The sequence below is a fragment of the Mustelus asterias genome, chromosome 20, assembly GCF_964213995.1.
Source record: "Mustelus asterias chromosome 20, sMusAst1.hap1.1, whole genome shotgun sequence".
Classification (NCBI taxonomy): domain Eukaryota; kingdom Metazoa; phylum Chordata; class Chondrichthyes; order Carcharhiniformes; family Triakidae; genus Mustelus; species Mustelus asterias.
In genome coordinates this window covers 48127077-48152764 of record NC_135820.1, presented here as the reverse complement: position 1 = coordinate 48152764, position 25688 = coordinate 48127077, and the positions used below count along the sequence as shown (strand labels likewise).

The 25688-nt window shown below is 44.9% G+C and overlaps 1 protein-coding gene across 1 annotated transcript in view; it reads right to left on the bottom strand.

Annotated features, from left to right (window-relative positions):
* Positions 1-25688, bottom strand: part of LOC144508505 (Golgi-resident adenosine 3',5'-bisphosphate 3'-phosphatase-like) — a 47946-nt gene that overhangs the window by 10123 nt on the left and 12135 nt on the right. The window contains exons 2-4 of the mRNA XM_078236484.1: positions 25023-25185; positions 21146-21241; positions 1769-1930 (exon numbers count right to left, since the gene is read on the bottom strand). Of these exons, the coding sequence (XP_078092610.1) occupies positions 1769-1930; positions 21146-21241; positions 25023-25185 (421 nt within the window). The remainder of the gene's footprint in view (positions 1-1768; positions 1931-21145; positions 21242-25022; positions 25186-25688) is intronic.

The following is a 25688-nucleotide window of genomic DNA, read 5'->3' as shown; positions in this document are numbered from 1 at the left end:
CCTCTTCATTATTTGTGCTAATTCGGTAGATAAAAAGGTACTTGAGACATTATTTATTTATTAGTGTCACAAGTAGGCTTACATTAACACTGCAATGAAGTTACTGTGAAAGTCCCCTGGTCTGGCACCTGTTCGGGTGCACTGAGGGAGAATTTAGCATGGCCAATGCACCTAACCAGCACGTCTTTCGTACTTTGGGAGGAAACTGGAGCATCCGGAGGCAACCTACACAGACACGGGGAGAACATGCAAACGCCGCACAGATAGTAGCCCAAGCCGGGAATCGAACCCGGGTCCCTGATGCTGTGAGGCAGCAGTGCTACTCACTGTGCCACCATGTTGCTCATGGTTAAGGGATTATTGTTACAGATGTGCTGTGGTTGATTTACCACCTCCCATCCCAGCCAATCTGACAAATGAATTCCACATTCCTAATCTACATTTTCCTCATCACTTTATTTGCCAGGTTGGAAATAATGGAAAAAATATATTTGGTTCATTCTTTGACAGAAGGGGCAGCTAGTTAGAGCAGGATGTGATTACAAGTGCATCACTAATGAATGTTATGAGGACACTTTAGATGCCATTCCATCACTATTCAGCAGTTCACAAAGACAGCATCAGGTTTCAATGCTCGTACTGACAAGGCTTCCCAGCCATGCTATCATGGAGACATGAAAGACTGGACTTCCCTCCACAATCCTCACCCTAAAATAGGGAGGACAGTGGTGGAAAATTAGTTCTTCAGATCCTTCCTTGGTCTTTCATTTCTTCCCCAGCCCTCGCCAGGAAGCTCATCAGCTTCCCCTTTGCCACTCAATGTATGGAAATGCTGGTGGTGAAGCAGGTCCCGACAATCTGCCCAAATTCCCTACTTTTACCTGCTGCTGCTGTCTCTGCCTTCCCGAGAACCACCAGAAGGATGGCAGTGGATGATGGAGGGAAATAACCTAATATTGGATTTCCCGCCTTACTGGGCCCACTTAGCTCTTGAAGCTATCAGAAGATGAGGTCTTCAGTCACCGTGGTTTTGGGGGTTTCTCTGGCCACTCACTTGTACTGCTGTAATGGCTGTCACACTGCACCACTACCTCAATATGCACCTCCTCAATGGTAAGCTTCATTTTATTCATAATCATAGAATCATACAGCGCAGAAGGAGGCCATTCAGCCCATCGAATCTGCACCGACCACAATCCCACCCATACCCTATCCCCCTAACCCCTAAATTGCCCCTGAGTGTCAGTGGGACTAGCATTTGCCCTAGCTAATCCCACCGACACTCAGGGGCAATTTAGCCTGGCCAATTTACGTAACCTGCATATCTTTGGACTGTGGGAGGAAACCCACGCAGATGCAGGGCGAACGTGCAAAATCCACACAGCCAGTGACCCAAGTTGGGAACTGAACCCAGATCCCTGGCATTGTGAGGCAACAGTGCTAACCACTATACCACCGTGCTGCCCTTAATTTTGAAGGAAGAGCTCCCAACAGGGGGCTGGACTGAAACTGACCTGGGGTAACATAAGGATAATGTTACCCCTAAGCATACATGGGTGATTTTGGAGAGATCCAGTCCCAACCATAATGCGATATGTCGAATTGATTTTTATCTACCTGGAATATGTTTTTTTATTTTAAAAGGAGCCAATGTTTGTATTTGCCTGTATGACTGATATTAACTTTGGCAACAATGTTAGTGAACTGATCCAGGAATGGGATGGAGGAGAATCAATCTTATGTCGCTTTAATAAATCAGATGACCCACCTGCTCCACCGGCGGGGATAATGGTTGTGTCATTTCCGAAAGCACCTTTGCAGTAAGACTTCACTGCTCCTGCGTGGGATCTGGAGACAATTACTGTAGGCGTCTTTGCGTTGTAGGTTTTCCGTGGATGAATGTTTGATGCTCCATCAACCATAGCCCAAGCTACAAGGTGAAAAGTAGAAGAAACACACTTTGGGTGCCAGGTAAGGAATGCTAAAAGACAGCCACACTCAATCATAAAGCTTTAAGTATCATAATGTTAAATATCAATTGAATCTGTTGAATTTTATTCAGATGGTGAACATTAATAGGGATTCATTCACTTGAACCCATTATGAATATGCACAGACTAAAACTATGATTGTTGGGTTAAGAGGTATGTGCATCTCTATGAATAAATAAAAAAGTGAGTAATAATTGACTCCAGTTCTATCCTTTATGTCAAGGGATATGGGTAGAATGCAAGAAAATGGCTTTGAGATAGAAGGTCAGCCATGATCAAGTTGAATGGCGCAATAGGCTCGAGGGGCTGAATGACCAATTCCTGCTCCTAATTCCAATGTTTCTATGTTCCTATTGTTCAGTTCCCAGACCAGAACCCCAAGGTATATTATGGAACCAGGCTAGACCCCAACAATATTTCTATTTTGACAAATGTGAGGAAAGGATACTTCATTCTAGGAGTAATTTCATTAACAAATTAGAAATCTTTTATCAAAACAAACTCTATTCAGAACGCAGTTTAATCATAAGTCTAACAAAATGATGCCGTTTAACTCTTAACCATTGAACAAACTTTAAACATGAAAAGAAACAACTCTCATTTTTAACTTATCACTATTTCAGTTCCAAATAAGCAACATGCTTCCCATAGGCTTAAATGTCACTTTAAATATAGGTAACAAGCCCAGGTAGACTTGCTTTACATTGTGGCAACAGCTGTGAAGCTTCCAGAGAGATTTTGTGGATAGAGAGAGAGCAAGCAGCTTGCAGATCTGTTTTCAGACCCCAGCTAGAAAACTGAAAGCTGTTTCATTGCTAATATCTAGCCCCTCCCAATAACCATTACCACATGACCCGGTATACCCAAACTCACCTTCCATTCCTTTGATCAAAAAAAAGACCCAGGGGAAATCTCCATTTATAGACAAAAGTCCATTAGTTATAAATTAATCAATACTACATGGCTAAAGTGAATAACTATCCTGCTTTCTCAACATCTGAGGTGCATTCCTCCACACATACTGATTCCCTGTAGAAAAAACACTGAACTTGAAAACATTCTACAGGAACATAAAGCGGGCAATTCTTCCATCCCAGGGCTCTGCTTTTGCAGTGCAGCAGGCTGGGATACTGTAGAGGAGGCCATTCCGCGGACTCCCTGCTGGGTGCCACGGCCTCCGCACACCTCCAGCAGCCAGATTTCCAGCACCGTCAGCTCCGTGCCGGAAATTAGCGTGGGGCTGCATACATTATGTAAATTCTAATTGGAATGCAATTTAAATATCATTAGCGGGCCCAGGACTGAAATCTCCAGTCTCTGCCCACCCCCGCCAGAAGTAGTTTACTCCAGCAGGGATTTAGTACAGCTCCCCACAAATGGGGAGTTATTGGCCCAACCGCACTAGATTGAAGGGGGGGGGCAATCAAGGCCGCCCCAGAGGTTCGGGCACTGGTGGGGTGCACCTTGGGCAGTGCCATCTTGGCAGTGCCAGCCTGGGCCCTCTGGCGCTGCCCGAGGCAAAGTGCCAATTCCCAGGGGACACCCACTGGGCATCAGGCAGTGTCAAAGGGGCAGGGCCTCATGGGGCAGAACTTTTGGGGGCGATTGGTGGCGGTGGGGCTCCCGCTGCCACTCTGCATTTGGGCTGAGTGACAGAGGGAGGGAGGCCAGTGATTGATGCTGGCTATTGGGATATGGGTTAGCCTGCGGGGAGGGGGGGGCGGCGGTGGGGGGGTGGAGTTGCGGGCTGGTGGTGGGGTCAGGAGATTGGGGCTGCGGAGGTGGTGAGGGAACATCAAGGCAGCTGGGGGCGGTCGAGGCTGGCCCAGGAATGTTTGGGGGCCAGCGATCGGGCTGTGGGATGATGGAGGGGCAACATTGCAGGGGCCATGGGGCTGGCCAGCAATTGAGCTGGCTAACAATTGGGAGGCCAGCAGATGGGGGTCACTGCGCATGCATTGATCTCGGTGCTGACAGATTGGCGCATGCGCAGTGACCCGCTCAGCGCTATGCTGCCAGCCTCTCCAGCAGGAATAGGCCCCGCCCACAGCTTTTTTGGACAGATTTACGATAGGGAGAGTGGGAGATTTATTTTGAAACTCCCGCTGAAAAACCAGCATGATTTACTCCAGTTTTTATGTGAATTGCCCCCAAAATGTATAAATAGCACAGTATCATCATAATCATCATAATATCCTTTTCTAACTGGCTTTCTGGAATAGAACACCGGCATCTACAATGGTTGAGCAAATCATTGAAAAGCAAAGCCGTATCTCAAACCTCAGATTATTATTTAAACCCTCTGAGTACTTGGTTGGCTGTTAACTGGTAAAAAAATACGTACAGCGAGATGGGTGGTGGATGCTGCAACTGCTGACATTTCACACAAAAATCTGGCACTGCCTTCTCCAAAAGGTCCTGCATTTCTAATTTGAATAGACTGCAGCAAATGCAGTGCCATATCAGAAGCAGCACAGCCGAAGGTCACAGTGCTTTCTGTAATGCCAGAGGCAATACCTGTTAAGTTCATTTAGAGTCACAGAGTCATAGAGGATTACAGCATGAAAACAGGCCCTTCAGCCCAACTTGTCCATGCCACCCCTTTTTTTAAACCCCTAAGCTAGTCCCAATTGCCTGCGTTTGGCCCATATCCCTCTATACCCATCTTACCCACATAACTGTCTAAACGCTTTTTAAAAGACAAAATTGTTCCCGCCTCTACTACTACCTCTGGCAGCTTGTTCCAGACACTTACCACCCACTGTGTGAAAAAATTGCCCCTCTGGAAACTTTTATATCTCTCCCCTCTCACCTTAAACCTATGCCCTCTAGTTTTAGAGTCCCCTATCTTAAATCTATATTTAAGGCCAATACTTTAACATCAAATAATTTATAGTTATTCATAATAGTAATTTTGGTGAAGTTATCTTTTCACCAACTCTGCATAAGCATTTTGGGTTCAGTTATGTAATTTCCACTTTTATGAATGAAAGATTGGACAGTACTTGCTAAACAATTCTGATTGTGCCAAGAATAGCACTGAAACTGATTTAAGGTTATCAGTCAGGCTTGCAGTGCGGCTCACCTATGGATGCTAGTAACTGCATTTATTCACACACGGGGCTTTGACCTTTGCAGACAGGAGGAATATATCCTGGCACAGTGGTTAGCACTGCTGCCTCAGAGCACCAGGTTCCCAGATTCAATTCCGGCCTTGGGTCACTGTCTGTGTGGAGTTCGCACTTTCTCCCTGTGTCTGCGTGGGTTTCCTCCCACAGTCCAAAGATGTGTGGGCTAGGTTGACTGGCCATGCTAAATTGACCCTAATGTCAGGGGGATTAGCAGGGCAAATGTGTGGGGTTATGGGAATAGGGCCTGGGTGGGATTGTGGTCAGTAGAGACTCGATGGGCCAAAAGATCTCCTTCTGCACTGTAGGGATTCTATGATCCATGCATTATGCTTTTTCCAACTAAACAAAAGCTTGGCGAACAGCCATCCCCAGGTTCATTCCCAATGGAAACTGGCCTTGTCCAAATAGAGTCAACGATCTGTCTGATTTTAATTTAAACAAAAACTTGGCAGTTAACAGTTTGCTGCTGCGTTTGCTGTGGCCACACCTTTACCAATCAGAGTCCATTGCCAACTAGTAAGTACTCTCTTCTGATGCATTGCAAATTATTGTTCTGTTTACTGTTGTTTTATCTTGCTAGCTTTCCTGATGAGTGCAAGACAAGAAGCATCAATAGGCTGTCTCTTTCAGCAGCAATACTCAATTGCTGTACTGCCAAACGACTATTTAAAAAATAAGGGTCACTGGAGGGTTATCTCAATTATTCACGTGTTGTGGTGATTGAAAATTAAATAAAATTGAACATTAGAAGGCAAAGCAACTCAAAGCAAATATGAACAACAGATTTAGTGAGCTGTTGCACACTGCTATTATGCAGTGGATGTTGTCATCAGTCTAAAACAGCGTTCTGCTAACCACACAATTGAGCATCGTGATGCATGAATTCAGTGCTGCTATGATGCTGGGAATGTAGGCTGTACAGCATAGCGATTGATCGAATCAAGCAGCATGTCCCTTCTGTTGTCTGAAATAAGCAAAGTACAGGTTGTACGCAACCAAGCTCACAATTGCAAAAGCCTAGGCAAAATGTCTGCTATTAGGTGTGATTCCGCGAATGGGCAGCACTTGCTGGGCAATCCTGAGAGTGCTAATAGCTATGCTAACGATCAGTTTAAAATAACTCAAGCTCAAGTCAAATCATAGTTCATTTACGCTTGCTAGAAATGACATGTATTCATTCACAGGAACCAATTCTTTGCACAAACAAAAGGAATATTTTCAGGCCTGACATCAGGACTTTGGGGAGCCTTTTCTTCCCACTTGCTTACTCCATGACAATGCCTCACCCAATCAGAGTTGACTTACCAACCCTTTCTTGAGTGCAAGACGAGAGACAAAAAGTATCAGCAACGTCTCTTTTTTCAGTAATATTCAAAATTAAACATGTGCTCTGTTCCCGAGTTCATCATGATCAATAAATCTGTATTTGTATTCCATTCCTTTATAGTCACCCATTGAGAATCTTTAATAAGCAGGTAAGTGTTATTAAATTAATGCGCTTCTATTTGGCAAAGGAGAAAAAAATTAACTCCTGTTTCAATAGATCTTTATAGACCTGGGACTAGGACCTGGATTTTTGCCACAACGGAGAGCCTCTGAGTTCTTGCGCATATTCCAGAAACGGCTGAAAATTCCAAGTCCCGCCCCTGAAACTGACATTTCCCAACACTGCAGGCACAGGACTGCAGTCGGGCCTGTGTTCACCCATATGTGATTAGTGTAGGCAACTGGTCACTTAAATCACCAGATGCCTCCACTGAAGTTAATTTTGCAAGAACAAGAGTGTGGTATCCTAAGTGTGCAGATTAGGACAAGAGGAGGTCTCAACCTGGTGGATTCTTATGGATAGCCAGATCCCTTTGGAGAGGTAAGGTACACCATTTGATAGTATCCTGGGACACCGTTGGGAGTGGTAAGGCACCATTTTGGGAGCAGTAAGGCACCCTTTGGGATTGTTAAGTGTAACACAATTAAGCACTTTATAATGCACAAACTCACTGGAACCGTCAATCTGCAAAAGAACTGTTCAGCTGTCAAGGAGCTACACAGCTGTGAAGGAACTGTCCAGCTGTGAAGGAACTGGTAAAGGACTGTCCAGCTGTCAAGGGGCGTTTCAGCTATGAAGGAACTGTCCAGCTGTGAAGGAACTGCCCAGCTGTGAAGGAACTGCCCAGCTGTGAAGGAACTGTCCAGCTGTGAAGGAACTGCCCAGCTGTGAAGGAACTGCCCAGCTGTGAAGGAACTGGTAAAGGACTGTCCAGTTGTCAAGGGGCGTTTCAGCTATGAAGGAACTGTCCAGCTGTGAAGGAACTGCCCAGCTGTCAAAGGATTGTTCAGCTGTCACGGAACTGTTACAGAATTGTCCAGCTGTCAAGGGACTGTCCAGCTGTGAAGGAACTGTTAGGAACTGCCCAGCTGTTTGGGATTGTTCAGATGTCAGGAATTGTTAAAGAACTGTCCAGCTGTTAAATCTGTCAAAGCTATCCAGAAAGGATCAAACTTGTCAATGCTGCCAAAGTTAAAAGTATCAAACACGCCAGAGTTATCCAGAAGTGCCAAAGCTGTTAAAGCTACGCAAGAAGTGTCAAACCTGTGAACGAGCTCTCCAAGGATACTAGGCGAATTGGCAAGAGGGGGGGGTTAAGGGATTGTGGATTGAGGGCATGGATTGACATGAGTTGGTACTGTTGGCACAGGGGGTATAGGGCCATGGGGAGTGGGTAGAAGAATGGGTTGGCATAAAGGGTATGTGGGCTATGGGGCTGGGAATGGATGAGGCATATGGAGTATGTGGCAGAGCAGTGCCAGAGCAAAGAGGCAGACCTTATGCTCAGCCCACCTCTGCACCCAGTAAACTGTATATTTGTTCCAGGGCCATCTGCCCTGACTTGTTTTTCAGGTTGCCCCCGGCCGAATATGCAACCTGTGAGCAGCTATTTTTGAAGGCTGGGTTCGCCAAGCCAGGAAATATCCCAACTTGACGAATCCATCCTGTGAACAAAAATCTAGGCCGAGTTGTTTATTAAATGGGAGGAACTCAGGATTGCTTATTCCTTTTAAATGATTTTTCAGTTCAAATGATGCTTTGAAACCCAAGTTTAATAACTGGGTTTAATATGTGAGTAATAATTACCAAATTGAACTGTAACTGAGCTGATTCTCAGTTAAAGATAGTTTCTGCCTCTCCTACTGCCAAACACCACCAAAATACCTAACAGTCCCCGGATCGCTGCACTCATTTGTTGGGTCTATTTTCAATTACTTAAATAAAATGTCTGACATTAATCTATTAACACTCACAACTTAAAGTTGAAATTACAAATGGATTGGGTTAGTTCTGCTCTTACTCGTTCACTCTTGTGCTTTAAATATAATTTCCATGTTACATAAAATGTAAACCTGCACTTCACAGCTGGGCTGTTCCTTCACAGCTGAAAGGTTCCTTGACAGCTGGACAGTCCTTTACCAGTTCCTTCACAGCTGTTCAGCTCCTTGACAGCTGGACAGTTCTTTTACAGATTGACAGTTCCAGTGAGTTGTGTATTATAAGTGCATAAATATTTTCAATATTTTCACCAAACGAACAATCTACTGTCCGCAATTCATTCAAATCAAACGGTGCAGCTATCGCTGCCTGTGGCATTGATGCAAAGTGTTCTCTCTTTATCGGAGAGTAGGTGGGTGGAGGGAGCAGGTGAAAGAGATAGCAATAGGAGTTTGACAGAGCATGCTTATGTTCACAATCATTGTCTGAGGAAAGAAGACCTTGGACTGAAACAGGTTGGGGCTCTACTTAGTCCCTTGCCTTTTCCATACCTGTGCAAAATTTGATGTTATTACATTGATAGATCCGTAAACCTGGCCTTCCATATAGATGTGCAATATTTTAGTTTAACTGTGAGGGAAGAGTTGAGGTGTATGCCCTATAATAATGCTTCATCTTCATCAACCCAGATGAATGCGTGGTGGTCGATTTTGGCAGGTCAAGTGGGATGAAGGAGTACAATGTTGGGGGGGGGACTCTTGGTGCTGTGGAGGATTGGAGGGACCTTGGGGTCCGGGTCCATGGGACTCTAGGATCGGCCCCGCAGGTGGAGGAGGTGGTTGGGAAGGCGTATGGTGTGCTGGCCTTTATTGGTTGAGGGATTGAGTTTGGGAGTCTGGGGATAATGATGCGGCTGTGTGGGACCCTCGTCGGACCCCACTTGGAGTGCTGTGCTCAGTTCTGGTCGCCTCATTACAGGAAGGATGTGGAAATGATTGGAAAGGTGCAGAGGAGATTTACAGGGATGTTGCCTGGATTGAGTGGCATGCCTTATGAGGATAGGCTGAGAGAGGTCGGTCTTTTCTTCTTGGAGAGACGTAGGGTGAGAGGAGACCTAATAGAGGTATATAAGATGTTGAGAGGCATAGATCGGGTGGACGCTCAGAGGCTTTTTCCCAGGGTGGAAATGGCTGCTACGAGAGGACACAGGTTTAAGGTACTAGGGGATAGGTACAGGGGAAATGTTAGGAGGAAGTTTTTCACACAGAGGGTGGTGGGCGAGTGGAATCAGCTGCCGTCAGTGGTGGTGGAGGCAAACTCAATAGGGACTTTTAAGAGACTCCTGGATGAGTACATGGGACTTAATAGGATGGAGGGTTAGAGGTAGGCCTAGAAGGTAGGGATGTGTTCGGCACAACTTGTGGGGCCGAAGGGCCTGTTTGTGCTGTAGTTTTTTCCATGTTTCTATGTTTCTTTCTATAACATTAAGGATAAATACTACTTGTACCAGCTTTTGCAGCATATTCCAGTCCAGCTTGTTCTCACAAGCGTTTCGACCACTGTTTCAACGGTTGCACAGTTAGAGATATTCTGGCCTCTCAAGCTAACAGATTCTGGGTTCATGTCCCAGTTAAGTATAAAAATTTAGGGTGACCTTCCAGTGCAGTACTGAGGGAGTGCTGGACTGTCAGAGGTGCCGTCTTTTGGATGAGATATTAAACTAAAGCCCCATCTGCTCTCTCGAGTAGAGGCAAATGATTCCCTATCCGTTATTTTGATGAACAGCATGAGAGTTCTCCCTGTCGACTTGACCAATATTTGTCCCTCAATCAACTACACTAGAAGGTTACCTGGCCATTGTCACACTGCTGTTTGTGGGCATTAACTCTTGCACAAATTGGCTGCCATGTTTCCTGTATTACAAGAATAACTACACTTCAAAGAGTCCTTCATCAACATCCTGAGGTCATGCACGGTGCTATATATAAAAAGAAACCATCCACTTTAATGGGGACGACTTACAACAAGGAAAATCAGCAGCTTTAAACTAATACACAGAGCGAATGGTAATTTTGGTTGCTGTGTGGAACTTAGTGGTTCAATAAGATTGAAATTTATTTTTTATAATCTCTTCAAGAGAAATATATGGTTCAAGGTTCAGCTTGCCTATTATACATTTCCATTACAGCTAATTTGAACACCAGGGGTTATGGCAACTCAACAGCTACATCTGTTTCCATGGAGACCACTTTCAGCCTCTTGTCATCACTTTGAGGAGCATACTATTCTTGTCTGTAATTATCCAGCAAACAGGGTTTTTGACATCCATCAGACAGTTCAGTCAATTGCCATACATACATGCAAAAAGCACGCTAATATTTTGCATTTTATGCCTGTCTAGTGTATTTAAAGACGCTACTTTTCCTTCCATCCATCACGTTTTGTGTGCCTCAATTTGTACAAATATCGAGACACAGTTCTTGGCTTTGCCAATTTTGGGACTTATTTATTCCGAAAGGATCTTTCAGCTAACCAAACATAAGAAGTAGAATATTAACAACAATGATGCTGAGAAAGAAACTGTTAGAAATATGAAAAAGACAGAACTATTAATAATTAGATATATTGCTGTGAGCAGCAAACAAACAAGCCAGTCATCAGACTGGCATTTGCCCACAACCCTTCTACGGGATCTTGCATGGCATGTTCTTGCCAACAAACACCCAACCAGCTGAGCACCTCTCCAGGACATCTGCGATATGTGAAGAGGGCAAAAAAACTATGGCCGGAATTTTTCGGTCTTCCAGCAATTCTGGCAGCGGAGGAGGCTCGCCATTGGCCAACATAGGATCTTCTGGTCCCATCGGAGTCAATGGCCATTTGCATTGCTCACTGGCTGTGCTGCCAGGGAATCAGGCAGGTCACATTCAGTGAGACCAGAAGATCCCATCAGAGGGATCTTTTTGTTTTTTTTATTCATTCCTGGGACATGGGCATTGCTGGCAGGCCGCCCTTTATTGCCCATCTCTAGTTGCCCTTGGAGGGCAGTTGAGAGTCAACCACATTGCTGTGGATATGGAGCCACATGTAGGCCAGACCAGGTAAGATTTCCTTCCCCAAAGGTCATTAGTGAACCAGATGGGTTCACAAATATCCCACTAATGGGTTTTGGTCTTTAGAATCATTAACAAGCAGTGCAATGTCTAAAACAAGGGTCAGAATTTTACGTGTCCTGGTTGGATGTGCCCGACCTGGAAGAGTGTAAAATAGCATGCGACAACATCAGACGAGAACCCTAACATCATCCCGCGCTCATGCGGTAATTTGGTTGGCAGGTGCAGATCAGCAGCCCAGCATTAACAAGCCAATTGAAGCGATTATCTGCCCTATTGCCTGGAATATTAATTTTGATTTATTATTGTCACATGTATTGGTATACAGTGAAATGTATTGTTTCTTACGTGCTATATATACAATCAATGCACACTGTTCATAAAGAAGGAAAGGAAAGGGTGCAGAATGTAGTGTTACAGTCAGAGCTAGGGTATAGAGAAAGATTAACTTAATATAAGGTAGGTCCATTCAAGAGTCTGATGGCAGCAGGGAAGACGCTGTTCTTGAGTCGGTTAGTACGTGACCTCAGACTTTTGTATCTTTTTCCTGACGGAAGTGGGCCCTTAATTATGCTGGCTTCTTTTCCATGGCAGCGGGAAGTGTAGACAGAGTCAATGGATGGGAGGCTGCCCTGTGTGAATGACTGGGCTTCGTTCACAATCCTTTATTACTTTGCTTGTACAATTTTCAGGTCATCGCATGGGCACACACCGACTTTCAAGATGGAAAGCGCTATCCTAAAAATTCTACCCAGGATGTGTCAGTTAGAATTGTCAATTCAATATCAAGTCTGCCACAAATGTGAGACAAATAAAGGGGAAGACAGATTGGATAGGGAGAGATTTGAAAAAAAGGCAGGATTAAAATTTTTTAAGTTTTTGAAAATCTCGAACAATAATGAAAAGTTAAAGGAATGATAGTCCACACTTGTAGAAATTAACATTCAGTGCCAGTGAGGCAGTGATTAACACTGATACCATTGTTAAAGTGTTAGTTACATGGCAAATTACAAACCCTAAACTTTTATAATGAGTTTAGTCTGCATCTACGATGTCAGTGCATAAAGTTCACACTGGCCGATTCAGTTGGAGAGAAAGCTTTGAGATGTGGCTTTTGGGAAGCTTAAGGGGAGGCAGAGCATCTCACCCAGGAACTTCTATTTCATTCCTTTCAGCAACTTCATCTTTAACTCATGCATGCTCAATGAACTTGCTCTCTGATTTGCACATACCATTAGTCTCTCTGTTACTTTTATAGCAATTACCTTTTTAATGACATGACAATGGTTTGAGAGCCTGTCTTTCCTTCAATAACTGCCAATCGTTAATTCATCATTCAAATGCAATTATGTAATCCATTTAGTGACAATGAGTCAATACGGGTGAAAAGTGGAAGTAAAGCTAGAGGAATGGGGCAGGGGAAGGGATTGGACCACAGGTGAGAGGAGAGACTGGCTGCCAGGGCTAGGATCAAGAGATCTGGCCTTATAGCTTGTAGGGAAAAGGAGCCCCCTTCCATCCATATTCCCTTTATAATGGGATAGGAAGAGAACTACACTTGCCAGATCCACATTCAGGTAAGAATGGGTGTTTTCCTACAGGTTAGCAGACATTTTGTTGACTGAGGACAGTACATGGTGGGTGATGCACTGGGATATTGGACATTTCCTTTTAAATGTTCTTAACGTATGTTCCTAATGCCAGATTAACTAGATAACTAATAGAATAGGTGGTAAACTTATGGTCATAAATATGCATCGACTTTCTGCCCACAACTCTGGAGGAGTAGGAGGCAGTTTAACATCTGTAAAATAGATGCCACATAGCTGAATTTATAGGTTCATGTACTATTGGTAAGAAAATAATCTCCATTGATCACAGTAATTAAATTTTTATTGTTCTGACAAGGTAAAGATAGAGGGTAAGTTGTTAGAATGTGTTCTGAGAGATATTTAGAGAGGCAAGGACTGATTAGCGACAATCAGCATGGCTTTGTGAGTGGAAAATCATGTTTCACAAATTTGACTGAGTTTTTTGAAGGGATAATCAAGAAGGTAGATGAGGGCAGTGCAATTGATGTTGTCTATATGGACTTTAGTAAGGCCTTTGACAAGGTTACGCTAGGTACGTTGTTGCATAAGGTTAAATCTCACAGGATCCAGGGTAAGGTGGCCAAACGGATACAAAATTGGTTTGATGACAGAAGACAGTGGGTGGTTGTAGAGGGTTGTTTTTCAAACTGGAGGCCAGTGACTGGCAGTGTGCCTCAGGGATTGGTGCTGGGTCCACTGTTATTTGTTATTTATATGAATGATTTGGATGAGAATTTAGGAGGCATGGTTAGTAAGTTTGCAGATGACACCAAGATTGGTGGCATAGTGGACAGTGAAGAAGGTTATCTAGGATTGCAATGGGACATTCATCAATTGGGCCAGTGGGCTGATGAATGGCAGATGGAGTTTAATTAAGATAAATGCGGGATGATGCATTTTGGTAGATCAAACTAGGGCAGGACTTGCTCAGTTAATGGTAGGGCGTTGGGGAGAGTGATAGAACAAAGAGATTTGGGGTAAAGGTTCATAGCTCCTCGAAAGTGGAGTCACAGGTGGACACAGTGGTGAAGAAGATATTTGGCATGCTTGGTTTCATTGGTCAGAGCATTGAATACAGGAGTTGGGACTACTTGTTTAAGTTGTACAAGACATTGGTAAAGCCACACTTGGAATACTGTGTACTGTTCTGGTCACCCTATTATAGAAAGGATATCATTAAACTAGAAAGAGTGCAGAAAAGATTTACTAGGATGCTACCAGGAATTGATGGTTTGAGTTATAAGAAGAGGTTGGATAGACTGGGACTTTTTCTCTGGAGCGTAGGAGACTTAGGGGTGATTTTATGGAGATCTATAAATTAGTGAGGGGCACAGATCAGCTAGATAGTCAATATCCTTTCCCAAAGGTAGGGAGTCTAAAACTAGAGGACATCGGTTTAAGGTGAGCGGGGGGAGATACAAAAGGGTCCAGAGACAGTTTTTTCACACAGAGGGTGGTGAGTGTCTGGAACAAGCTGCCAGAGGTAGTAGCAGAGGCGGGTACAATATTGTCTTTTGAAAAACATTTAGACAGTTGCATGGGTACGATGGGTATAGAGGGATATGAGCCAGATGCGGGCAATTGGGACTAGCTTAGTGGTTTTAAAAACGGGTGGCATGGACAAGTTGGGCCAAAAGGCCTGATTCCATGCCGAAAACCTCTATGACTCTAAGAGTTGTAGGATGTTGTGGTGGATGTAATTCCATAATTCCCTGTAATTTCTTTATCAGAATAATGCTGTGTGCTGTAGGTCTGCCACAGCTCAGGCACATACTTCAGGAAATTCAAGGTGCCAAAGTTTGAGATCAGGAACCTCCTAATTACGGTTTTCCAATATTTTAATGTGCAGGCAATGTGGTGCATACTGAAGTTGTTTAAAATAATTTTAACTGGCTGAGTTGTGGATCTGCTACCCTGGCAATCTCCCGGTTTTCATTTCTACTGAAACCCACTGTAACAATGAACAGTTGCTGTAATGGGAACTCCATCTGCAGCAGTCAGTTAGATTCAGTCAGCAAGTTGAAACTTTACCTCTTCACCTGTTAAATCTCTGAAAATGCGCATAGGCATTCCACAAAGAGGAGTGTAGCGGTTGCTTGTGGAAGGTAATGGGTCTTGCTCAATAAGTTTGATTTTTTTGAAGTCGCTATTCAATACTTCTTGAAAGCTTTTAAGTACATGTGCATTCCTGAGGCAAACTATTCCTTTGAAGAAAACCACACCAAGCTAGTGACCTTTTGTTTGAGCCTCTCAGTTGCAGTTCGGTAAAAAAGACAAGAGTTCTGCTTCTTCATAAACTACCTTTATTTCTTTGATTCAACTCCACGTACAATTCTCCCCAACACCCAGTTCCCCCTGTAACCTATTTATATATCTTTGATTTGATTTAGATTTGATTTATTATTGTCACATGTATTAACATACAGTGAAAAGTATTGTTTCTTGCGCGCTATAAAGACAAAACACACCGTTCATAGAGAAGGAAACGAGTGAGTGCAGAATGTAGTGATAAAGTCATAGCTAGGGTGTAGAGAAAGATCAACTTAATGCAAGGTAAGTCCATTCAAAGTCTGACAGCAGCAGGGAAGAACCTGTTCTTGAATCGGCTGGTACGTGACCTCAGACTTTTGTATTTTTTTCCCCGACGGAAAAAGGTAAAAGAGAGAATGTCCAGGGTGCTTGGGGTCCTTAATAATGCTGGCTGGTTTGCCGAGGCAGCGGGAAGTGTAGACGGAGTCAGTGGATGGGAGGCTGGTTTGCATGATGGATTGGGCTACATTCACGACCTTTTGTAGTTCCATGCGGTCTTGGGCAGAGCAGGAACCATACCAAGCTGTGATACAACCAGAAAGAATGCTTTCTACAGTGCATCTGTAAAAGTTGGTGAGAGTTGTAGCTGACACGCCAAATTTCCTTAATCTTCTGAGAAAGTAGAGGCATTAGTGGGCTTTCTTAACTATAGTGTTGGCACGGGGGTACCAGGACAGGTTGTTGGTGATCTGGACACCTAAAAACTTGAAACTCTCGAGCCTTTCTACTTCGTCCACATTGATGTAGACAGGGGCACATTCTCCTTTATGCTTCCTGAAGTCGATGACAATCTCCTTTGTTTTGTTGACATTGAGGGAGAGATTATTGTTGCCGCACCAGTTCACCAGATTCTCTATCTCATTTCTGTACTCTGTCTCGTCATTGTCTGTGATCCAATCCACTACGGTGGTGTTGTCAGCAAACTTGAAAATCGAATTGGAGGGGAATTTGGCCGCACAGTCATAGGTGTACAAGGTGTATAGTAGGGGGCTGAGAACACAGCCTTGTGGGGCACCGGTGTTGAGGATGATCGTGGAGGAGGTGTTGTTGCCTATCCTTACTGACTGTGGTCTGAGAGTTAGGAAGTTCAGGATCCAGTCGCAGAGGGAGGTGCCAAGGTCCAGGCCACAGAGTTTGGAGATGAGTTTCATGGGAATAATGGTGTTGAAGGCTGAGCTGTAGTCAATAAATAGGAGTCCCAGTGACTTCTATTAAATGATTAACAACAATTTATAACTTCAGTGGAAGGTGGAGGGATCTGGGTGCACAGATACACAAGTCATCGAAAGTGGCAACACAGGTGGAGAAGGTAATCAAGAAGGCATACGGCATACTTGGCGTCATTGGCGGAGGCATTGAGTTTAAAAATTGGCAAGAAATGTTGCAACTTTATAGAACCTTGGTTGGGCCACACTTGGAATATAGTGTTCAATTCTGGTCGCCACACTACCAGAGGATGTGGTAGCTTTAGAGAGAGTACAGAAAAGATTTACCAGGATGTTGCCTGGTATGGAGGGCATTAGCTATGAGGAGAGGTTGGAGAAACCTGGTTTGTTCTCACTGGAAAGACAGAGGTTGAGGGGGCGACTTGATAGAAGTCTACAAGATTATGAGGGGCATGGACAGAGTGGATAGTCAGAAGCTTTTCCCCAGGGTAGAAGAGTCAATTACTAGTGGGTAAAGGTTTAAGGTGCGAGGGGCAAGGTTTAAAGGAGATGTAAGAGGCAAGTTTTTTTACACAGAGGGTAGTAGGTGCCTGGAACTCTGTCAGGAGAGGTAGTGGAAGCGGATATGACAGTGACTTTTAAGGGGCGCGTGAACAAATACATGAATAGGATGGTAATGGAGGGATATGGTCCTCGGAATGGTAGGGGGCTTTAGTTCAGACAGGTAGCATGGTCGGTGCAGGCTTGGCTGCTATTTTCTTTGTTCTTTGTGTCTATAAATCCATTCCTAACACGTTTCTCCTAGTTGACCTGTATTTCGCTGCTGGTCCCCTAACATCTCCAATTTAAAAATTTATTCTGTGCCTTTACAATTATTTCATCTTTCCTTATTTCTGTAACCTCTTTTAGCCCTACACCAACCCTCTACCACCCCGACAAAAATATCTTGATTTAGTGCATTCCTACTTCATTTGCCTTAATTCCTAGCCCTTCATTGCAAGCAAGCAAAATGCTACGCATGTTGTAAACATAAAGGTCTCTTCATAAACCATGATCTTGACATGGGCTTTTAGCTTGCACAAGGCTGCTATTGATTATGTTCTATTATGAATGTCCTTTCTGTCTCTACATCAGAGAGGAGCATTTTTTTGCAAGTCTTTTATTCAAGATTAGGTAATGCCAAATGCAAACGTCAGGCCCATGGAAGCCTTTTTATACAAAACGTACTGTTAACAGAAATTAAAGAGACAAACTAACTTCCTCTGCCTAATATTTAAAAAAATGCTGAAAAGTTACCATTCTGTTAAGTCAAATTCATTTAAAGGGGATAAACTTTGGTGCTAAAATCGTCCTTTTGTTATATAAATCAGTTAATTTTACTCAATATTTGTAAAGATTCCTCAGATAGAATCATAGAATTCCTACAGTGCAGAAGGAGACCATTCTGCCCATCGGGCCTGCACCCACTCTCCGACACCACGCCCAACCCCGTCCTAACCCAGTAACCCCATGCATTTACCCATACTAATCCCCCTAACCTTCACATCTTGCGCAATTTAGCATGGCCATTCCACTTAACCTGCACATCTTTGGACTGTGGGAGGAAGCCAGAGCACTTGGAGGAAACCCACACGCACAATGGGAGAATGTGCCAACTCCACATGGATAGTCACCCAAGGCTGGAATCGAACCCGGGTCCCTGGCACTGTAATGCAGCAACGCTAACCATGGTGCCACGATGCCACCCTTGGATAGGAGTGTTCTATGTTGATGTACCAAAAGAATTAGGTTCAATCATGAAAAGAATAACTTCTCCAAATTAAAATCGGTTCCTATTTGTGGCCTGGTCTTCGATACAATAAAATGCTGCTGACTAGAATATGGGCTGGGTCCTCTTTGGTAGCCATGGACAAATCGGGGGGTGATTCTCCCATCCCACTGCGCTAATTTTTTAGCACTGTGAGCCGGGAGATTCAAGCAGTGCCCGATGCGCGGGGCCCGCATTGGGCGCCCTGCCCCAGTAGCGTCTCCCAGTGCCGGATTTCCGGCAGCACCACATCTGCATCGGAAATCACCAGGGAGCCACATGAATAATGCAAAGCACCATTTAAAAGTTTCAAGTTTGCTGATGACACCATCGTAGTGGGTCGGATCTCAAACAATGACGAGACAGAATACAGGAATGAGATAGAGAATCTGGTGAACTGGTGCGGCAACAATAATCTCTCCCTCAATGTCAACAAAATGAAGGAGATTGTCATCGACTTCAGGAAGCATAAAGGAGAACATGCCCCTGTATACATCAATGGGGATGAAGTAGAAAGGGTCGAGAACTTCAAGTTTTTAGGTGTCCAGATCACCAACAACCTGTCCTGGTCCCTCCATGCCAACACTATAGTTAAGAAAGCCCACTAATGCCTCTACTTTCTCAGAAGACTAAGGAAATTTAGCATGTCAGCTACAACTCTCACCAACTTTTACAGATGCACCATAGAAAGCATTCTTTCTGGTTGTATCACAGCTTGGTATGGCTCCTGCTCTGCCCAAGACAGCAAGGAACTACAAAAGGTCGTGAATGTAGCCCGATTCATCACGCAAACCAGCCTCCTATCCATTGACTCTGCCCATACTTCCCGCTGCCTTGGCAAAGCAGCCAGTATAATTAAGGGCCCCACGCACCCCGGACATTCTCTCTTTCACCTTCTTCTGTCAGGAAAAAGATACAAAAGTCTGAGGTCACGTACCAACCGATTCAAGAACAGGTTCTTCCCTGCTGCTTTTGAATGGGCTTACCTTGCATTAAGTTGATCTTTCTCCACACCCTAGCTATGACTGTAACACTACATTCTGCACTCTCTCGTTTCCTTCTCTATGAATTATATGCTTTGTCTGTACAGCGCGCAAGAAACAATACTTTTCACTATGTTAATGCACGTGACAAAAATAAATCAAATCAAATTAAATCAAATCAAATCAAATACAATTTAAATAGAATTAGCAGGACCGGGACTGAAGTCTCCTGGCCCGCTAGCCTCTCCCCCCAGCCAGGAGTATTTCACTTCAGTGGGGTTTATAGTAGCTCTCCACTGTCAGGGAGCTAGCGGCCCAACCCCGCTGGAGTGAAGGAGGAGCAATTGGGGCCCCGCAGAGGATCAGGCGGTGGGGGATGCCCCCTCGGCATTGGCTCCTTGGCAGTGCCAGCGTGGGCCCCCAGCAGTGCCCAAGGGGCAAAGTGCTGATGCCCAGAGGGCATTTTGGCACTTTCCATTGGACATGGGGCTGTGCCAAGGGGGTAGGCCTAATAGGAACAGGGCCTCCGGGGGTGGGGGGGGGGTCCAGGTACTGCTCAGCATTTGGGATCAGTGGGGGAGGGAGGGAAGTTAGCAATCGGGGCGGGGTTCCGCACTGTCGGTGGGGGGTGGGGAATGGGAGGTTGAAGTTGGTCCCAGCATGCATGGGGGGGCCAATGATCAGGCTGTGGGGGAGTTGGTCAGGCAGCTTTGCAGCAATCGCAGGGCTGGCCAGCGATCGAGCTGGACAGCAACCGGGAGGCCGGCAATGCATATGTGCCGATCTCGGCGCTGACAGGTCAGTGCATGCACAGTGGCCCGTTCAGTGCTATGCTGCCAGCCTCTTCTGCGTGGATGGACTTCACCCACTGAATTTCAGTGTGATTCACGCTGAGGCAGTCTGCAGATTCTTTCTGAAACTCCCACTGAAAAAAAACAGCGTGATTTACTCCAATTTTCACGTGAATTCAACACCCGGCCAGGATGTTTCTCTTAGAGTTCAATGGGTTCCGAGGTACCTGCCTCTCCTTATACTCTCGGGCTTTCAGACACAGCACACTAGCCATGGAACTTGTCATATAGTAATTGGGGGGAAGGGTGTGCTTGGAGAGTGAAAGATCAAAAGGAAATGAAGTCTGCTTAAGGGTTGGTCTGTAAGACTGGCCGTTAAGTAGATCACTACTTGTTGGACAAAAAAAAATTCCTTTAACAGGGCTCCAGAACTTTCTTACGGTTTATCAAATTTCAAGATATTCGTCATATACACCTACAGGAGGGTGAAGAGGAATGGGCGAAGAGGAAAGGGTGAAAAGGAATGGGTGAAAAGGAACAGGTGAAGAAGAATGGGCGAAGAGGAATGGGCGAAGAGGAATGGGTGAAGAAGGATGGGTGAAGAGGAATGGATGAAGAAGAATGGAAGCAGGAGATATCTCTCAATCACATCCCCTCCTCAATTTTACTGTAATTGTTCCAAATGCCAGAATTACGAAGAGAGGATCCCTCTCTGCCAACTCATTAACCATGGTCTCTCTGGTCATACTGAAGTGTAAATTACTTTAATTTAGCACTCATTTTTACTTAACCAATGGTTCTGATGTGGGACGGTTTGCATCTCAGCCTTTGGCCAACAACCTGACCAAATTAGAATTATGAGGAGAAAACCAGAGGTGACTACCGAACTGTAAGATCTGGAGGTTCCCAAATTAATCCATAATAAATCAAGTGGCACTTCTGTTTGCAACTTTCTTTAGATCAGAGGCATGAATTACTTTTATATCAACAACTTACCTGTGTATTTTGAAAAAGGTTTATGTATGACTCCAATAACTGGCTTCCCATCGACAGCCACACACACCATAGTGGTTACGAAGTGTTTCAAATCCTCTATAAAACAAGAAAGATACTGAACAGTGATTTCATTTTGCTTTTATGTGGCTTTCATTTTAGCTGAGCAAGAAATAACAGTATTGATGGTGAATATATAATGCAAGTGTCTGAATGCATGGCAATTTCTTGAAAAATAAAATTATTGAAATTTATTGAGGCGCCTTGTCTAATTAATTCCTACATACATCAAAATTACGATTCCGAGCAAAGTTTCTCCGAAATAAAATTAATTCGCCAAGAAAAAAATCATGATGCAGACTTTCTGAAGTTCCAGTATGCTTTATTAAGTTGTTGATGCAAACCAGCTGGGAATATCCTTTGCGTGTTTTGTTGAATTAATTAAAGAATATGTTTGTGAAATAACATTAGGGAAGCACCTTCACCACACGGACTGCAGCGGTTCAAGAAGGTAATCCATCACCAATTTATCCAGGTCAATTAGAGATGGGTGATGAATGTTGGCCCTGCCAACGACACACACATCCCAAGAATCAATTAAAAAGCAATTGTGCTCATGTGAAAAGGGGTCATTTTGTGCTCGGCGTAACTTAATACAGCCCTCCAGAATAAAAACCAATGACTTTATACTTTAAATGTCGTTTTCCAGCATAAAGCAATTGGTTGAATCCAATTTAACTTATTAAAAGGAAGGCTTTCAGGATTGGTTCATGGATGTTTGTTTATTTTTAAACCCATGCTGAAATGAATATGCTTCAGTGGGGCAAGATTCTCCGGCCTCCCAGCCGTGTGTTTCTCGCCGGCGGGAGGTGGCACATTGTTTGCTAGTAGTGGGATTCTCCATTCCCAATGGCAATTCCCATTGACGTCACCCTGTGCCAGTGGGAAACCCACAGGTGGGAATGCGCTCCCGGCAGGACCGGAGAATCCCGCTGGCGTGAATAGCAGAAGAATTTCAGCCATTGTCACATGCAGTGTTGACAAAATCCAGAGTGTTTACAGAAACAAGCCACATCCAAAATGGACTTCTTATTCTGTGGGGAAGGAAGTTCTTATGCTTTCAAACCACGGTTCTAAAATAGCCCTATATCTATGAAAGACTATTATTGATTCAGTACCAATATTTATGTCCTTCCTTTGTCACAGCATAAGACTCCTATACAATGAGGTTACGCAGCGATCAAATGTGATAATTAATTAATTCTTTCAGTTTTTAATTAATCAAAGTAGTTAAGTAAGATGCAGCTCAATTGACTAAGATGTATTTTAAGGAAATAACCTCCCTACTGACTAGCTCCACTTAAAAGGAATCAAATCCCAATAGTGGATTCACTCATTATTTCATCGAGTCATCTCTCAATTTGATGATTTCGCAGCAGTTTAATCTGCTAATCAGAGTGCTTGTTTTACATTGGTCCTCTCTGAAACTGAAAGTATGCCTTAACAGAGCAGTGTTATTGATTAACTGAAAGTGAAGAAGTAATCTATGTGCAATATATTGGTAGGTTTGTCTTACATATAAACAAAAGGGGATTTTTTGGAAATGTAATTCATCAGGCAGAAGTAAAGCAATATTCCCTTCCATCTACACCATTTAGAGATTTCAGTCAGGATAAAGCAATGCAATTCTCTGAGGAGAGAACATTTGAACAGCTTATTGCTGCCCCCACCTCCCCCCGCCCCCCAATTCAGTTGATATCTATGTGAGACCGACAGTGAAAAGCTGCACCAAATGGAGATTAGCATCCTTCCCATTTATACCTGTTACCAATGTTCTCCTCTCCCCTTCTTAAAGCTCATGTATTCTCCAGGGCTTAGGTCCATAGTCATCGGTCGCCCTTCAGTATTTTGTCCAGCTATTCTATTGTTCATGTAAGTATTAGAAAACTACTCTGTCTGGACCTCACAGTGACCCTTGATCCTGCTCTTATCTAATGTGCACACAGAGTTTATTGGATATCGACCCAGGACCAGTAATTCTGGCCACATTTCCCTTCTCAAACCGGGTGGCTAATTCCAATAGCCCCAACCACTCCCCTGGTTGATAATAGGTGGTAGGGTGGCATAGTTGTTAGCATTGCTGCCTCACAGCGCCAGGGACCCGGATTCGATTCCCGGCTTGGGTGACTGTCTGTGTGGAGTTTGCACATTCTCCCCGTGTCTGTGTGGGTTTCCTCCGGGTGCTCCGGTTTCCTCCCACACTCCAAAGATGTGTGGGTCAGGTGGATTGGCCATGCTAAAATTACCCCTTAGTGTCAGGGGAACTAGCTAGGGTAAATACATGGGGTTTTGGGGATAGGGCCTGGGTGGGATTGTGGTCGGTGGAGACTCGCTGGGCGAGGGGCCTCTTTCTGCACTGTAGGGATTCATTGATTCTATGAATTTACTCTGAACAAAGCATCCACGAAAGCGTGGACCTTTCTGGTCTGTATGGTCTATCTGTTAACTGGATGGACCCATTGAGCGATTAGACACTGTCCCTTCCCTATCTGATTGCAAACTGAATTGGACATTAAGTCCATGGGCTGGATTCTCCAGCCTTGGCAGACAACCCCTGGGAATCCTGATGCCCTGCAGAATGGGATGTCGGCCAAAGATCGGGATGCCCGATGGGCGTCAAAGCAATCGGGATTCACCCGACTCGTCCTGGCGACCCCGATCGGGTTCCACTATAGCAGGCGGTAACCCAATAATAATGCATTAGCAAGTTTGATGGCCCATCTACCGGCAACACCGCGCCCCCCCCCCCCCCCCCCCCCGCCCCGCCCCGGAAGGAATGGCACCGGGAAGTCTTTGGTGTTGCTAATCATAAGCAGAGGTCTGATGTGCTGGACCCCGAGGGTCCAGGGGAGCACCACCAATCCCTCAGAAAAGAGGAACATCCTCCCCTCCCATGACTCAAATCACAAGTCAATCCCTCCCATACCACACATGCATAAGGGTGACCCAAACCCCCTCAGCTCCCCTCCCCTACAGACCCCCCCCCTTGCCCCCTGGTCCCCTTTCCCTTCAGACCCCCCACTCAAGCCACCCCTTCACCCTCAGACCTCCCACTCAGGCTCCCCCTTCCCCCTCAAACATCCCACTCAGGCTGTCCCTTCCCCCTCAGACCTCCCACTCAGGCTCCCCCTTCCCCCTCAGACATGCCGCTCAGGCCTCCCCATTCAGGCCACGTGCCTGGGCACTGCCAACAGTGCACTGCCCCCTTATATCCTGGTACGGACAGCCTTAATAGGTGCCTTGTGCCCAGAGTGAGGGGTCAAGGAAGTAGGTCCAGTGGCCATTTGCCCCTCTGCTGCTGCCAGGTGGCTGAGGAAAGATCCCTCATGGGTCCTGGAGCTTGGGTGGGCTCGGGCTTGCGGCAAGGGGGTGACCTCCCCACTCTTCCCTGGGGTGGGTGTCTCGTGGATGTCCCTCTTTGGTGAGGGGTTGGTGGGACTGCCCTCGCTAGCAAGGGGGCACCATTTCATTTTTGGGGAATGGGGCGGGTGGGGGGGTGGGGGGGGGGGGGGGGGGCAATTGGTTCAAGAAGACGGAGTTGGCTCTTTCAGACTTCCAATCCTCAGGGACACTATCCCTATACAGTGAGGATTGCAAAATGATTGCACAACAGCAGAGCATCCGCTATTTCCACCACGGCTTTCTCTAACAGCCTGGGCTACAATCCATCCGGTCCTGGTGATTTATCCACCTTCAAGGATGTCAATCCCTACAGTACTTCCCTTCTCATTCTGCTGAGGGGTGATGTTAAACGTGTAAAAAGACACAGTAATTCTAGTGCTACTACTGCATGCGTCAAGAAATGACAATTAGGGCTCACCTGTGTATTCCTGGGTTGCATCCAATGGATCTATCCATATCGTTACACTCTTTGTTGATACCATCCTAGCATTGCCAATGCTTTGCTGGATTAAACTAGGAATTTCATAATTCCATGTGAGGCTCTTGTTTAGTTTGGAGTTGTCATGCTCCTCTGAAATCAACTAGCAACAAAAACAAAGTTAATAAAACTAAATTGAGTCTCAGCTCAAGGAACATATTTTATTAGGCAACTGGATTTAACTATTTTGGAAGATACCTTTCCATAGTCCATTGTTGGAATAAATTCCTTTCTGGCAACAGTCCATAGGATCAAACAAAACAAATGAGAATCCCTCCCACAAGTGCCAGGCAAAAACCATCTCCAACAAGACAGAATCTAACCATCTCTTCATAACATTCAAAGGCATCACCATCACTAAATGCCCCACTATCAGCATCCTAGGGGTCACTATTGACCAGAAATTGGACTGGGCAAGCTATATAAATACTGTGGCTACAATAGTAGCTCAAAGTCTGGGGATCCTATAGTGAGTGACTCATTTCCTGATTCCCCAATGCCTGTCCTCCATCTGCAAGGCACAAATTAGGAAGCTGATGGAATACTCCCCAGTTGCCTGCCTGAGCTCCAACAGTGAAGAGGCCCAACGCCATCCAAGACAATGCA